The sequence below is a fragment of the Ptychodera flava genome, chromosome 22 (assembly GCF_041260155.1).
Source record: "Ptychodera flava strain L36383 chromosome 22, AS_Pfla_20210202, whole genome shotgun sequence".
NCBI classification, from domain to species: Eukaryota; Metazoa; Hemichordata; class Enteropneusta; family Ptychoderidae; genus Ptychodera; species Ptychodera flava.
In genome coordinates this window covers 17,105,112-17,118,389 of record NC_091949.1, presented here as the reverse complement: position 1 = coordinate 17,118,389, position 13,278 = coordinate 17,105,112, and the positions used below count along the sequence as shown (strand labels likewise).

Below are 13,278 nucleotides of genomic sequence, written 5' to 3'. Positions count from 1 at the left end.
CCGGGAGCGGGGTTATTACGATACCTCATAGGAAATCTGTGTCCTTGAAATCCAAAATCCCAAAAAGTTTCTTGTACATGATCGTATTGACATCAATATTGAACAAAACCAACAACAACAACAGCAACAATAAGAAAAAGTAAGTTTCATTCGTCTCTAAATGATAAAAAAAAATGAACGACGACAAGATAAACAGTTGCTAAAACGACCTTTGGTATAGGTACCGTACTTTGTTGCCTTGAGAGCTATCGAAAGATATGAACAGCTGTAGCTGAGCATGCTGTCATCTGTTTTATTATCTCTTGCTGATAGTCATTTTACTACCGAGAGTTTTTGATGTTTGTCAGTCTCTGTTGTTACTTGTTTAGTGCCTTTTTTTAAAATTAGTTTCTGCATGTTGTATTTGTCTTTTTCATGTTTTAATTTTTCTCTGTTTGCATCCAGTTATTGGGCTATGCCTGTTGGATGTCAGAACGAATAAATAAATAAATAAATAAATAAATAAATGCTGGACAAATCAAAGTCAGGTGGACGCAAACTCACTGACCGAACATGACAACCGGTCAGAAACGTCACAGAAAATAACAGATTCAGTAGGAAAGTAATCATTGTTTCCCCTGCCCTGCAATAATTCGAAAATCGCTGAATGAATCAAAGTAGTGGTGTGTAATGTAGCCTGTGCAAGTTAAGTACCCTTTAAACGCGAAATGATTTATCAGTAATACTCGGATTTCATCCTACTATGCTATTAAGGTAGAACGCACCTCGGTGACAGACATATAGACTCTCATACTTTTACAATTTTACCATATGTGGGGGTTCATTTTAAAGCTCTTGGTGAAAGAAAATTTTTCACAGGCTTAGTTTTTCGAAATTCGAAAATTTTTATTTTTCTCCTTAGAGTTAACACAGGGATGGTGGCCATTTTGAATTTCTAATATCGGTAAATCTTGGGTAATTTGTTTCTCTAGTACCAAAATTTTCAAGATGACCCCCCTATTTTTATTCTTGATTTTCATCGGCAAAACCCCTTGTATTCCCATATTTGCAAGTTTACCGATCATTAAGCTGTAAAACTTTTGCAACTAAAGTGTCAGTCACTCGTGAGCGCTTTGCAATGAGCGCCCTCGGGTGACTGATGTTGCACGATAATTGAGAATTGATGTATTGAGACATTACATGGGGATGGGTCAAACGTATACAATCGAAGTAAAGCTTAGTTTGTCCCCTTTTGTACCGTATTTAATGATCTGCATGTACATGGAAATTTGATAAATATCCCATGTACCGGTAATTCTTAAACTGAACCCTGAGGGCGCTATCCTTTAAACTTTAACCCTTTCACTCCTATTTCTCTCTCCGGAGGTCCAACTTTACCATAGAAAACAATCGGATTGGTTCGAACCACGATGGTGAACGGGTAAAGCGTACGGGGTAAGTCAATATGTATTGCAGAAGTCGATGAAGATTATTAAAAAACTCAACTTTTGATCAAAAGACAATCTCAATTATTTTGGATCTGTAAAAGAATACAACAAATACATGCACTGGCATGGCATGAGCCTTGGTGTAAAAAAATTGATTGGTAACAATTTTAAAAAACCCACCATATCTACAAGTGATAGCACTGACTGCGATAGTAGATTCATCAATACATAAAGTATATCATTGTATATTTAAGATAGGTTTCACCCGACAGAAATTCAAAGTTGCACTGTTTGCACTTATGCTTGTCCCATCCCTATTCAGGTGCATTGATAACTAAGAAAGAGATGGATCTGTAGAACAGGCATGTAGTCATATCACCACTGGAGCTTTCTTAAAAATAGCATTTGGTCATTTGTACATGATCTAGACAGGGTTCGTACACCTTGGGACAAATAAAATTCCAGGGTTTTTTGACCAGTTTTCCAGGGCTATTTCAACTAAAATCAAGTACTTTTCCAGGGCTCTTGATCATGAAAACAAATTTATCAACACACTGTACCTATCTACTGCTTTAATTCCTGAGCTTTTTCTTCTAACTGTATAGCTACTGATTGTATTTCAGTTGTTTTTCTCTTTTGCAGTCTTAGAATTTGCACTCCTAAGACTATTTAACTTTGCGACAAATACATTTCCCTGTAGATTCAGCTTTCTTGGAATATTTATTATCAGATTTGATAAGTTCAACTACATCAGTCTCAAGTACCTTCATTTTCCAGGGTTTTCAAGGGCTAAATCACATTTTTCCAGGGTGTCCAGGGCTAAAATAAAATTCCAGGGTTTTCCAGGACCGTACGAACCCTGTCTAGAGTATCAGGGAATGAGGCTTTCATATTTTTCAAAACAAAAAAAAAGACAGACATTTCTTAAATGTAATCAATTTCTTATTTAATAATTATTTACAGATTGCTAATAAATTATACATGAATTAATAAACAACTCAAACTGAAAGATCATACAGCAATGTGATTTGTTTAGGACAAAAAAATTTCAGCAGAATACCCTCGTAAATTAGTTACCGTTTCATGAGTTGCTGTGACTACTGCACCACAAATGTAAAAGTATGGCGCAGTGTCTGCTTGAAACAAAATGACTGAGCTGACATAATTCCTGAAGTGATTTGAGTAAGAATTCTAAAATCCCTAATTGCGTACACCAAAATCACTAATATTTCTTTTGTCTATATCTAGTAGACAATGAAAATTTGCATTCACGTTCAGTCTACTTGGTTTGGGGAAATGTTCTACAGTATCTGAAACTAACTCGAGGCAACTTCAGGATGAGTTTATCAGCGTCTGCAGGCTTGCTTAAACTTTATATAAACCAGTAGTGCTAAAAGAAGCAAACACATATGCAAGGGAAAATGTTTGAAAATATTTTTAACATTATAGACAATCAGTCTGCAGAACGCTATTGGGGAAGCTCATGGTACGTGTGTCTACACAAAAGTTATTTTGATGTTCCATTCTGGAGGATGAAAAATATATTCCAAAGTAATTTTTAAGAATAGTAATTGATGAAATCTAGTGAAAATATTTCTGTAAGTTTTGTATTTTTAGGTTAAATGGACTGAAAGATCCATTGCCAGATGTTGCTTCCTTCCTACAAGAGATGAGCGGCGGAAGCTCCATTGAGCAATAGATCTCCCAGTTTAGCAGTTCAAGTATATTACCCAAGCTATGTTACCAGACTGACAATAAACCCTCTACACTTCAGCAACGTCATTTTTCTGTTTTCACATAACAAGATCGTACTATGCTAGTATTAGGATAAACACTCAAAAAAGCATAAAAGAATGATTGGCACTGTATAATTTTTGCTTGTGCTTCAAACGACGATATCTTTACACAAATCTGATGACAAACAAAAAAATACCACTGATCTTGGAAAACCACTATTGGGAAGTAAGAGTTGATCAGCAATTTAACCTCACTACAAACATTTCAAAAGCAAGTTTTGTTGAATCGATTCTGCTTCACTTTCTTAGATTGTAAAAATGCTCTAAAGTCTCTTTTCTTCCTTACAGCTCTTCTATACCTAAGGATTTCTAGGGACAAGAATGGAGGAAAGATTTAAAGTCACATATAAAACGCTTGATGCTAATTGTACTTTGTGTCACTTCCACAGTACAAACATGATGTAAAAATCTTCAGCACAAATATTAAAATAATAGAGCAAATATCGAAAACATACAATATATGAAATAAAATCTCACAAGGGTTGATTTGTATTCTAATACAAATTTTGACTACATAATATACAAACAGAGAAATTGTAAACTTATAAAAATGGAAACAAAACATATACATACTTTTTCTTCTTTTACGCAGACCTGCATGCCTAACTGCCAATACATGAACAATGTTACGATAGTATAATTGTGATAGATTTTAAAATTAAGTTTTCAAAAAGTACCTGAAAGGTCTGTTACATTCCTATTTTGCCAGGTAGGCGTAAAGTTTTGTAAAAATTACTGACATAAAATTAAAACATTCAAAGATTCAAAATAGATTTTACATATTTGGTGCATACACAAGAAACAAACTTGAGACAGAGCAGAACCAGGCATTCCAAGACTTTGATTGACAGTTTGTGAATGAAACTAACACTCTTTTGAACCACAGTGACAGTAAAATCTCTTTGTTTCTGACACAATTGTGTCATTTTGTGATATCAGCTAAGTGGAACACACTCAATAGGCCAAACCCGGAATTCGAATCGACCATGGTACAAACAAAACATGTCAACGAATGCAATTGCACAAACACAAAAATTCACAGATGTCAGTGGACGTGTGTATAAAAACAACACATTTAAAACTAACCATACCGTTTAAATCAAGAAAAACATACACATTGACGTATCAAACAACATAAATTGTACATTTTCGTATGGACATATAAGGCTAACCGGAATTTGCACTTGTTGTTAAAATCGCCCAAATTTTCATGTGTACGTTATGGGCTTCGTCATCATCTTTGAAGTGTCAATGAAAGTTTTGGAATGCTTGATAGTAAAGCAAATTGCCACGTTACATTTAATTTTATGAGTCTGTAGTGAACTATATTATGTTATTTCAAAATTTCACCGGAAAAGACAACGTACGTAATACTTGGTAATGGCTATTTGTAATGCTGAGAATTCTGAAGTCATACCAGTTAGAAAATGAACCATGACATCAAAACCTGATACCCCCTTCTCAAGTAATGGAAAATTCCCATACATTGCAGGAGAAACTGCGGGTATGTACCATTAAGGAAAAGGGGTGAACAGGTCTCGATGTACAGGTGCAATTGTATGAAGTCAAACATATTTCTACCTGTTGACAACAACAAGAACACCAACTACGGAGAAAAGGGACAAGTGTGTATTTACATTCTTTAATTTGCACATAAAAATTTAAAATCTTAACGTCGTATCAAGAAGAGCAAATTGTTCTGTACACTATTAACTATACCGTAAAATATTATTTATCAAGTTTTGAATTTGTAAAAATTGCATAGCAGAAATCACAGACTGAATTTTCTTTTTAAAATTATTCAACACCCATTGTATCAAACACAGAGTACAGTTACCACCGACAGATTTTTATTTAGTTTTGTATTTTTTTTTATAAAAGAGCAATAAGATTAGATTCTCCTGTAAGCTGAAGACATTTAGCAGTACATATGTGACCGAAAATATTGCTACTTTGTATCTTGGATTGAGGCTTTCTTAACTTCGTAATTCTAATATTTTCTTTCATGTGAACTCATAACTTTCTATTGCGGCAACAACAAGGAAAGCAGTTAACACGTGAAATAAAATGTTTAATTGAGTTCTCTGTCTCTCTCTGTAATATGAAGATGAAATGTAATACCAAGAATGGAATTAAACATTAAAACTGTTGCACAAATGTCTCCAGCAAACAGTAGAACATAATCAGATTGACTCATAACACACCACTTTGTAAATATTCTGCGATAAATTTTACGACAGAATCACGTTTCACAAAATAACCTAAAGCAACATTTAAGTACAAGTGCCACTATCAGTGAAACTCACTTATATTTGATCTTCTGCGTGGCTGACCGGCAGTTTCAAGCGACAGCATGCCCAACCAGGCACAGTTCCGCGCCACGTTGCTTGAAAAGCCAGCGTTTGCGCGGTCTTGTGCTCTGTGGGTTACCGTCGTTTTACTTCCGCCTAACCTTCATCACATGCTATGAACTTGATCTGGAGGATCTCAAGAGTGGTGTTATGAGGAAATTTAAGGATTGTAGAGAGAAACACTCTGACCTCGAAACTTGCGTGATGGTTGACCTTTGACCTGGTTAACCATCATGCAATAGGATCAGGTTATTTATAATTCAGGATTTTTTGGGTGTAGTTGTCTAATTTTCCAAACAAAACTCAATTTGTTCATTTCCTTCATTTAGTTGAAGATTGAATTGCTCTTTTGGTAAGTGTAAATTTCAACAACTCATTATTCTAGGGGTTTAGTCTCAACTCAATAAGATATTCTAATAAACAAATATTCATATATATATAATCTAAATCCAACATTTTGTATTGCCAATTATTATTTCGATATTCCAATGAATCCTTGAGCAAAATAAATTCATACTCTCCGAAGTGGAAACCATCACCAAACATTCTTTGTCAAGTTCTGTTATTGCTTTTCCCGTCCACAATGTTTGCTGGTATCGACCAATCAGATTCTGCTTGGCAAAGAAAGGCACCAATCAAAAGGTTTGTTACATTCATGTCACTGAAGTCAAATGTTTGGGGATGATTTCCTGGAAATGTTAGGTAAGTAGAAGTTACCATTGAGAAACTGTTCAAAAACACTCCTTCATTATTATTCAATATGTTACTATTTTATACACCATGCCGTTTTTTTTGCTTCTCAAACCACCATAGATCTCAAACAATGTGCAACACATCACAGGAACTGAAAAAATCACCATTTGTAAGTTGGCTTTCTTGGCTTCTGAATCGACTAGTCATGTTACGAAACACAACATTTACATGAAATTGCACACAACTTTGGGGTTTCGTTACCAACAGCACTGGCGACTATAATCCCTTGACAAAAGTGTATTTGTACACACAACATTGATAATATACATTGCTTCTCTTCCGGGTACGGAGCAGAGGCTATTGTTTCCAAATAAAAATACAAGAACTAATGAAAACCTAATAGTATAAACTCGTTGATTGATTTCGCAACATGGAAGCCATAAATTTACAGTATTATTGTCTTACGTGACCTTTGACCTCTGACACATATACTCTCCTCCAAGCACTAACTAAGGTCATGACACTGCACATCACTATGTATACAGTTCGGCTGATCTTGAAAACGACAAGTTTTCAGAGAGTGACTGGTCATGTCATCACCAAATACTACTTTAGTGAGCTATGTTGTTGTCATGTGAGTTTTAATTTATCATTTTGGTTTTTTTGTTTTGCAGGAGTCGTCAGGGAGACTAAGTTTCACCGTCTGAAATACCTCCATCACGAAGTTACCTCATGTATAATTGTACACTGAAGTCACCTGCAACGATGCGATTTCTGAGAGTGATTGGCATGCATAATCAAGATAGAATGGTGCATAATATAAAACACTGAGTGTTGTGGGTCTCCTCCTATCCGTGGATGCCATGCTCAAAGACGCTTGCTTTGATCTTGGTTACGGATGTGTCAAGTGTTAAGTGACCTGGGTGGAAGAGAGTACATGCGACAATCCCAAAAGATATAGACCTGTGCAAAGTATATACACTACTAGATTACGAAACCAGTCACCCAGACATTGGACACTAACTGACAACATATCCAGTAAGTTGTATAGAAAGAACAATCCAAATTACAGAACAGGCGACACCGATTTTTGATTGGAGACCAGATTTTCTTTTACTGGACAGAGGGATGAAAGGATAATGAGGATACAGTTGTGGGGAGAGGGGGAGGGAGGGACGGGGTGGGGGAGGGGGAGGGTGACAAGACAGACATGGCAGTGTCTTTGTTGATGCAGTTCACACATATGACTCAGGTAAATCAGCCACACAGGCGTGCCATCAGCAGAGGGTTTCGTCCCACTCTTCTTTTGTGCGAGTATTCGGGGCGTGGGCCGGAGATGACTCCGTGGGCCTGCCCTCGTCGGGATGTGCCTCCCTGCTCTCCCTCTCCCCCTCGTGCTTCTTCCTCTTACTTGACCGATCTCTGCGCGGATACGAGCTCTCTGCGGCCGGTTTGAACGGCATGAGACAGAAGATCAGGTCTGTGGGCATCAGGACGAACTCAAACGTGGGATTGGTGACGACGTAACGCTTTGAAGATGGCGTGGCTGTCGTTGCTGTCGTATCCCTAAATCTGTAGATTCCGAAACACAGGATGCCATACTTCTGCAAGGCATATTGGTAAAGTTCTCCATAATCTCCACCGTTCTGGAAAACACCATGTAAATTATCATGAAAATATAAAGAAATATGCAATCAGCACACCACAATTATACACACTGAGAAACAAAGCATTGAGCATTTAACCCTTTCATCAAAATGGTTTGGCCCAAACAGCATTGTTATCAATGGTCATTGTGGACCTGTTCTCAGGGACTGGGGTGGAAGGGGGTTTGGGCGGGTTGAAAACATAATTTACATATAGAAGTTCAAAAGTGCGTGTCTGAGTTCTGAAAGTCATGATTTTATGTACATGTATACTGTGGGCTTTAGCCTCCATTAGAATTTTGTCCATGTGTAGCATCTACAATTGGTGAAAAAGCAGTCATACTTTAGATCATTTATGCAAATTAGTTGACTGCTCTAAAACCAATGAGATGGCCACGATCACAAGACAAAGGAATTTGTTCAATGAAGGATATGTGATTCTCCAACTTATGCAAATATATAGTTATTTTGGATTGCTTTTTAATATATGTAAAAATGACTTCAAATAACATTTATGCCTGTATGGTTGTGCAGGTCCTTGTCACATTTTATCCTCTCCTAACAGAAGGCTGAAGAGCAATCCTATCATTCCCTATGGCAAAGTTGGATCTGTATCCATGGAAATGGGTGTGACAAAGTTATGGAATGTTGTGTGACTGGTCACAAAGAACCAGAACAGGTCTGCTGGCATTACAAAAATACCTCCCAGATCCACACATTGTATGCATAGGCAATCATCATACACAGTCTTGTGAAATATCAGTTGACTATCGCAAGCAAAAATATCACATCCTTTTGTTTCAGATATCGATCACTTACTGAGAACTGTGACAAGGGTCCTTCATAGACTGGTAACTGTGCAACTCTGCAGCGATCTCGGTTACACAGGAGCTGTGGTGTTGTGTACCCTCCCCTCATTCCGGCTCCCTCTGCCAGGATCTGTTCCAATTCAGGGGTTGCACCCCCGGTGATGAGTGTTCGTATAAGTGTCAGGGCATTGTCATTGAAATATGTCTGAAAAACATAAACGTGAAACACTCTTAGCGTTTTTAACAAAGTGAAATGGAAATCCAAATGTGTTTTAAGTCCTTGTACCAACTGAAATTTACAAGTTATCTTACAAGTCACTGCCATCTGTTTCTAGCAACATGAGGAACACTTCAAGATATCTCTTGTTTCAATGAACTAGGAACAATAGTGAGGGCATTCATGATGTATTGTGTACAGCACTGCTGAGTTTGATCAATGAATTAATGAATACATAGAGCACACATCAATAACTGCATACAATATTAACAACGCCAATCACTGAATCTCATATACCGGTAATTCTGCCATCTCTAATCAATGAATCACGTATACCATTTCAATCTCTCATTAATATATCATATACAATACACACAGCACCTATCATCGAAACATATGTAATTCTCCCATTTCTCTTCAAGGAATCAAGTATACCTTCTAAAACTCCTATCAATGAGCTACATACAATTCTAACATCATTCGTCAATGAATTATAATTCTCACATCTCTCATCAATGAATCAAGTACAGCATCTCAATCTCTCATCAATGAATCATATACAATATTCACATCACCAATCAATGAATTGTATATAATTCTCCCATCTCTCAATCAATGAATCAAGTCTACCATCTCAATCTCTCATCAATGAATCATATGTAATTCTCCCATTTCTCATCAATGAATCAAATATACTATTTCAATCTCTCATCAATGAATCAAGTACAGCATCTCAATCTCTCATCAATGAATCACATACAATACTCACATCACCCATCAATGAATTAAATATAATTCTCCCATCTCTCAATCAATGAATCAAGTCTACCATCTCAATCTCTCATCAATGAAGCACAATACTCACAGCACTCATCAATGAATCATGTATACTAACTGCTGTTTCTGATCAATGAATCAAGAAGAATACTCACAGCACTCATCAATGAATCATGTATACTAACTGCAGTTTCTGATCAATGAATCAAGAAGAATACTCAAAGTACTCATCAATGAATCATGTATACTAACTGCTGTTTCTGATCAATGAATCAAGAAGAATACTAACAGCACTCATCAATGAATCATGTATACTAACTGCTGTTTCTGATCAATGAATCAAGAAGAATACTCACAGCACTCATCTATGAATCAAGCACACTGGCTGCTCTTCTGATCAATGAATCAAGAAGAATACTTACAGCACTCATCAATGAATCATGTATACTAACTGCAGTTTCTGATCAATGAATCAAGAAGAATACTTACAGCACTCATCAATGAATCAAGCACACTGACTGCAAATGCTGTTCCACAGGCAAACGGCTGTGTGACATAGAGTTCAGTGTCTGGATCGTCGTCGTCATCTTGATCCAAAAACTGTACATTTGAGTCATTCACTGTGGACATTAGAAATAAAACACAATTATGAATTTGAAACTTATTTCTAGTAATGTACGAAATAACATTGACAGGTTTGATTAAAAGCAAATAATGATTTAACCAAAAGGCTACTGATAGTTTGGGAGGACATCTACAAGCAAAACAGACAGAAATGCTCCGTCATGATTCCCCATGCAGTGCATGGAGTATTGAGTTGGATCACCACATGAAGTGGTTAAGGGAATTACAATATCTTGAGACTGCACACTGGCAATGTACAGAGATGTGATAAATTGCTTTGATTGCATCTTTGCATATTTCAACTTTTTACGAAGAAAGGCTCTCCGAAGAACTTTTTGAATCAACTATCTTCGTTGAAAGAGAGCTTGCTTCAATTGGCAGTCATGAAAATGAGACCTTGTTCTATTGTATTCATTTGCTGAACATTATCTGAGTACAAAGGAACATGGACATAATCGTAAAAATTTATTCAATTGTCTGAGAGGATACAAAAAACATACATTCGCACATACATACCCACATACATACATACAGACATACAGACGCCACCGACTCATCATATAAGTTCTTTTTGGTATTTATATATAAAACCAAATACGAGCTAAAAATAGCCAATAAAAATATGAATACTTTTATGGAAGGTAAAAATTGCGTTGCCTACCTTACCTAATTCTGATATTTATTTTTGGCGTCCATAGTAGACGGAGTAATTACATTTTCAAAAGTGAAACTGCATTTGTACAAGGACAATAAGACCGAGCTGTTTGTCATCATGTGGGGGACACAGAAGACTATTCAATACTGTTACAATGTAAATCACTTGTGTTTGTGTTTCTCAGTTCTGTAGAGCAACATAATTTTATGACAAATGACTTCTTTATTAAAAGATGTTTATATTTATTCATTTATTTTTTTCCCCTTCTGATCTACCAGTTTACCCATTCTGTCAAAGTTCTTGTTATTTTGAATGGCATAGATGGCCACTCTTACCTAATTCAGTTATCATGGGTACATTTGCACCAACAGCGGATCCTCTTCTGGACAAGCTCTTTCGACTCCCCATGATTGGTGAGAAGCCTTGCGGAATAAACCCTGTTGATGAAATATATTATTATACACATTATTTTAGGTTTGTCTCTATGCCATGTGGACTTATTTCATCTTATCATCAACACATGTAAACCTCAACCCTAACATCGGGCAGTGGGGTCTCATGCAGAACTATGCCGTGTACCATGTAAGAAATCCATATATCATACTGTGTACCATGTAATAACCCACAAGTAAAATTGTGTATCATGTGATAACCCATAGGCAATGCCAAGTACCACAAACTGACCCGATCCATTCTATTTGGGGGAGAGAGAGAGGCATTCGTATAGTCCCATCGTGAATGTATAGATTATAAAGTCATGCTGATTTTGGTGAGTTTGTACGATCTGCCATGTTGTAATGTTTGCAACACTTCTCAAATTCTATACCATGCAACGCTATTATTTTGTCATGTACATTAAAGTAGTATGCTTCGGTTTAACATTGTACCATGTAATATTATTGTTCTTACATGTGAAAATCAGATAAATTACACACGTGTCACCACAGACAGAGAAGTTTATATACTGTCCATGATGTCACGTCTATGTGATATAGAAACTGTGTCTTTAATCATTCTGGCTGATGAGTGCCCGTGTACCATGTAATATGTTGCAAAAAATTTGAATATGTATAGACTCTTATCAATATATTCAGAATGAATTCTGTCTTGTAGGATCAAAATACTTGCATTTCATATACAGGTAGAATAGGTTTGGAAACAGATTTTTGGATACTCTGACTTTCTCCAATACTTTGCTGGCCTGCTGCTTGTGTGGTGTCATTTCAAAGTCTGTAATGTCAATGATCTTCCCACTGTCTTGTTTTCGTGAAAATCAAAATTCAACTTTTGCCCCGCCGATTTCCCTATAAATTTCTCACAGGGTATAGTGGCCATTTTGAATTTTAAATATCAATGAAAGTTATGTAACTTTTCTCATATTATAAAATTTGCATGATGACCCTAGATTTTTTATTCTTGATCATGAAAGTGAAGGGTTTAGTTTCCTTGAGCAGAGTGTAAGCAAAATTACACAAACCTTTGAGTTTTGAGGGGTTACTACCTTAATTAGAAATATGGTTACATGGTTGCATTGAAGGTGTAAAAAGGTGTAAATTTCAAAAAGTTAGAATGCTGTTAACCTGGACGGATCTTCACCATGCTGTACACTCTAAATTCAAACAAAGTATGTCATCTTTCAAATTCCTTTTTAACGTTAACTGTTTTTCATCATAATGAACACAATTGTGTGACTGCTTTACTCAAATTTCACAAAGAAAGAAAATCTCACATCATTGAGATATTCCCTCTTGTGCGTGAAAATACATTTAATACTGTAGTGTCAGACTGGCATTTTTACAATTCATTCTCATGGCACTGCAACATAATCTAAATTGTCCCATCTTTTGTCACTTTGAAAGTCCAATACAAACCACTTTGTCCTATGCACAAAGTACTTTCTAGGGGCATAGCAGTTATGTTTCCTGCCATTTTGTCTGTAAGTTCATATTTCCAATTTCATACATCTCGTAGTTTTGATTTTGTTATGATCTACATCTCAGTTTTGCACTATGTATTTTGAAGATCGATTTGGTACACAGTGACTGCACAAATTTATATTATTTACCCAAACCAAGCCACATCTATACACAGAGCACTTTGAGTGAGTACTTTGAGATTTGCAAGGGTGTAAAAAGACTTGCCAGCTTGCTTTGAGCATAGTAGAGATCCAACTTTTGACAAACTTTTGAAAAATTGCAGAAACATTAACTGTGTTACATGATGCCCACCCTCCAACTTTAAGTGCCAATCATTCATCTGTCTGGTGCTACCTATGACTTTGGA

The 13,278-nt window shown here is 36.3% G+C and overlaps 1 protein-coding gene across 34 annotated transcripts in view; it reads right to left on the bottom strand.

Annotated features, from left to right (window-relative positions):
• Nucleotides 1-2,347: 2,347 nt before the first annotated feature.
• The window catches only part of LOC139122823 (calcium-activated potassium channel subunit alpha-1-like), a 145,274-nt gene continuing 134,343 nt past the window's right edge, over nucleotides 2,348-13,278 (bottom strand). For all 34 annotated transcript variants that reach the window (XM_070688590.1, XM_070688589.1, XM_070688591.1 and 31 more), the window contains 4 exons: nucleotides 11,331-11,432; nucleotides 10,206-10,336; nucleotides 8,733-8,927; nucleotides 2,348-7,913 (listed from right to left, as the gene is read on the bottom strand). In XM_070688590.1, the coding sequence (XP_070544691.1) occupies nucleotides 7,545-7,913; nucleotides 8,733-8,927; nucleotides 10,206-10,336; nucleotides 11,331-11,432 (797 nt within the window). In that variant the 3' untranslated portion in view covers nucleotides 2,348-7,544. The remainder of the gene's footprint in view (nucleotides 7,914-8,732; nucleotides 8,928-10,205; nucleotides 10,337-11,330; nucleotides 11,433-13,278) is intronic.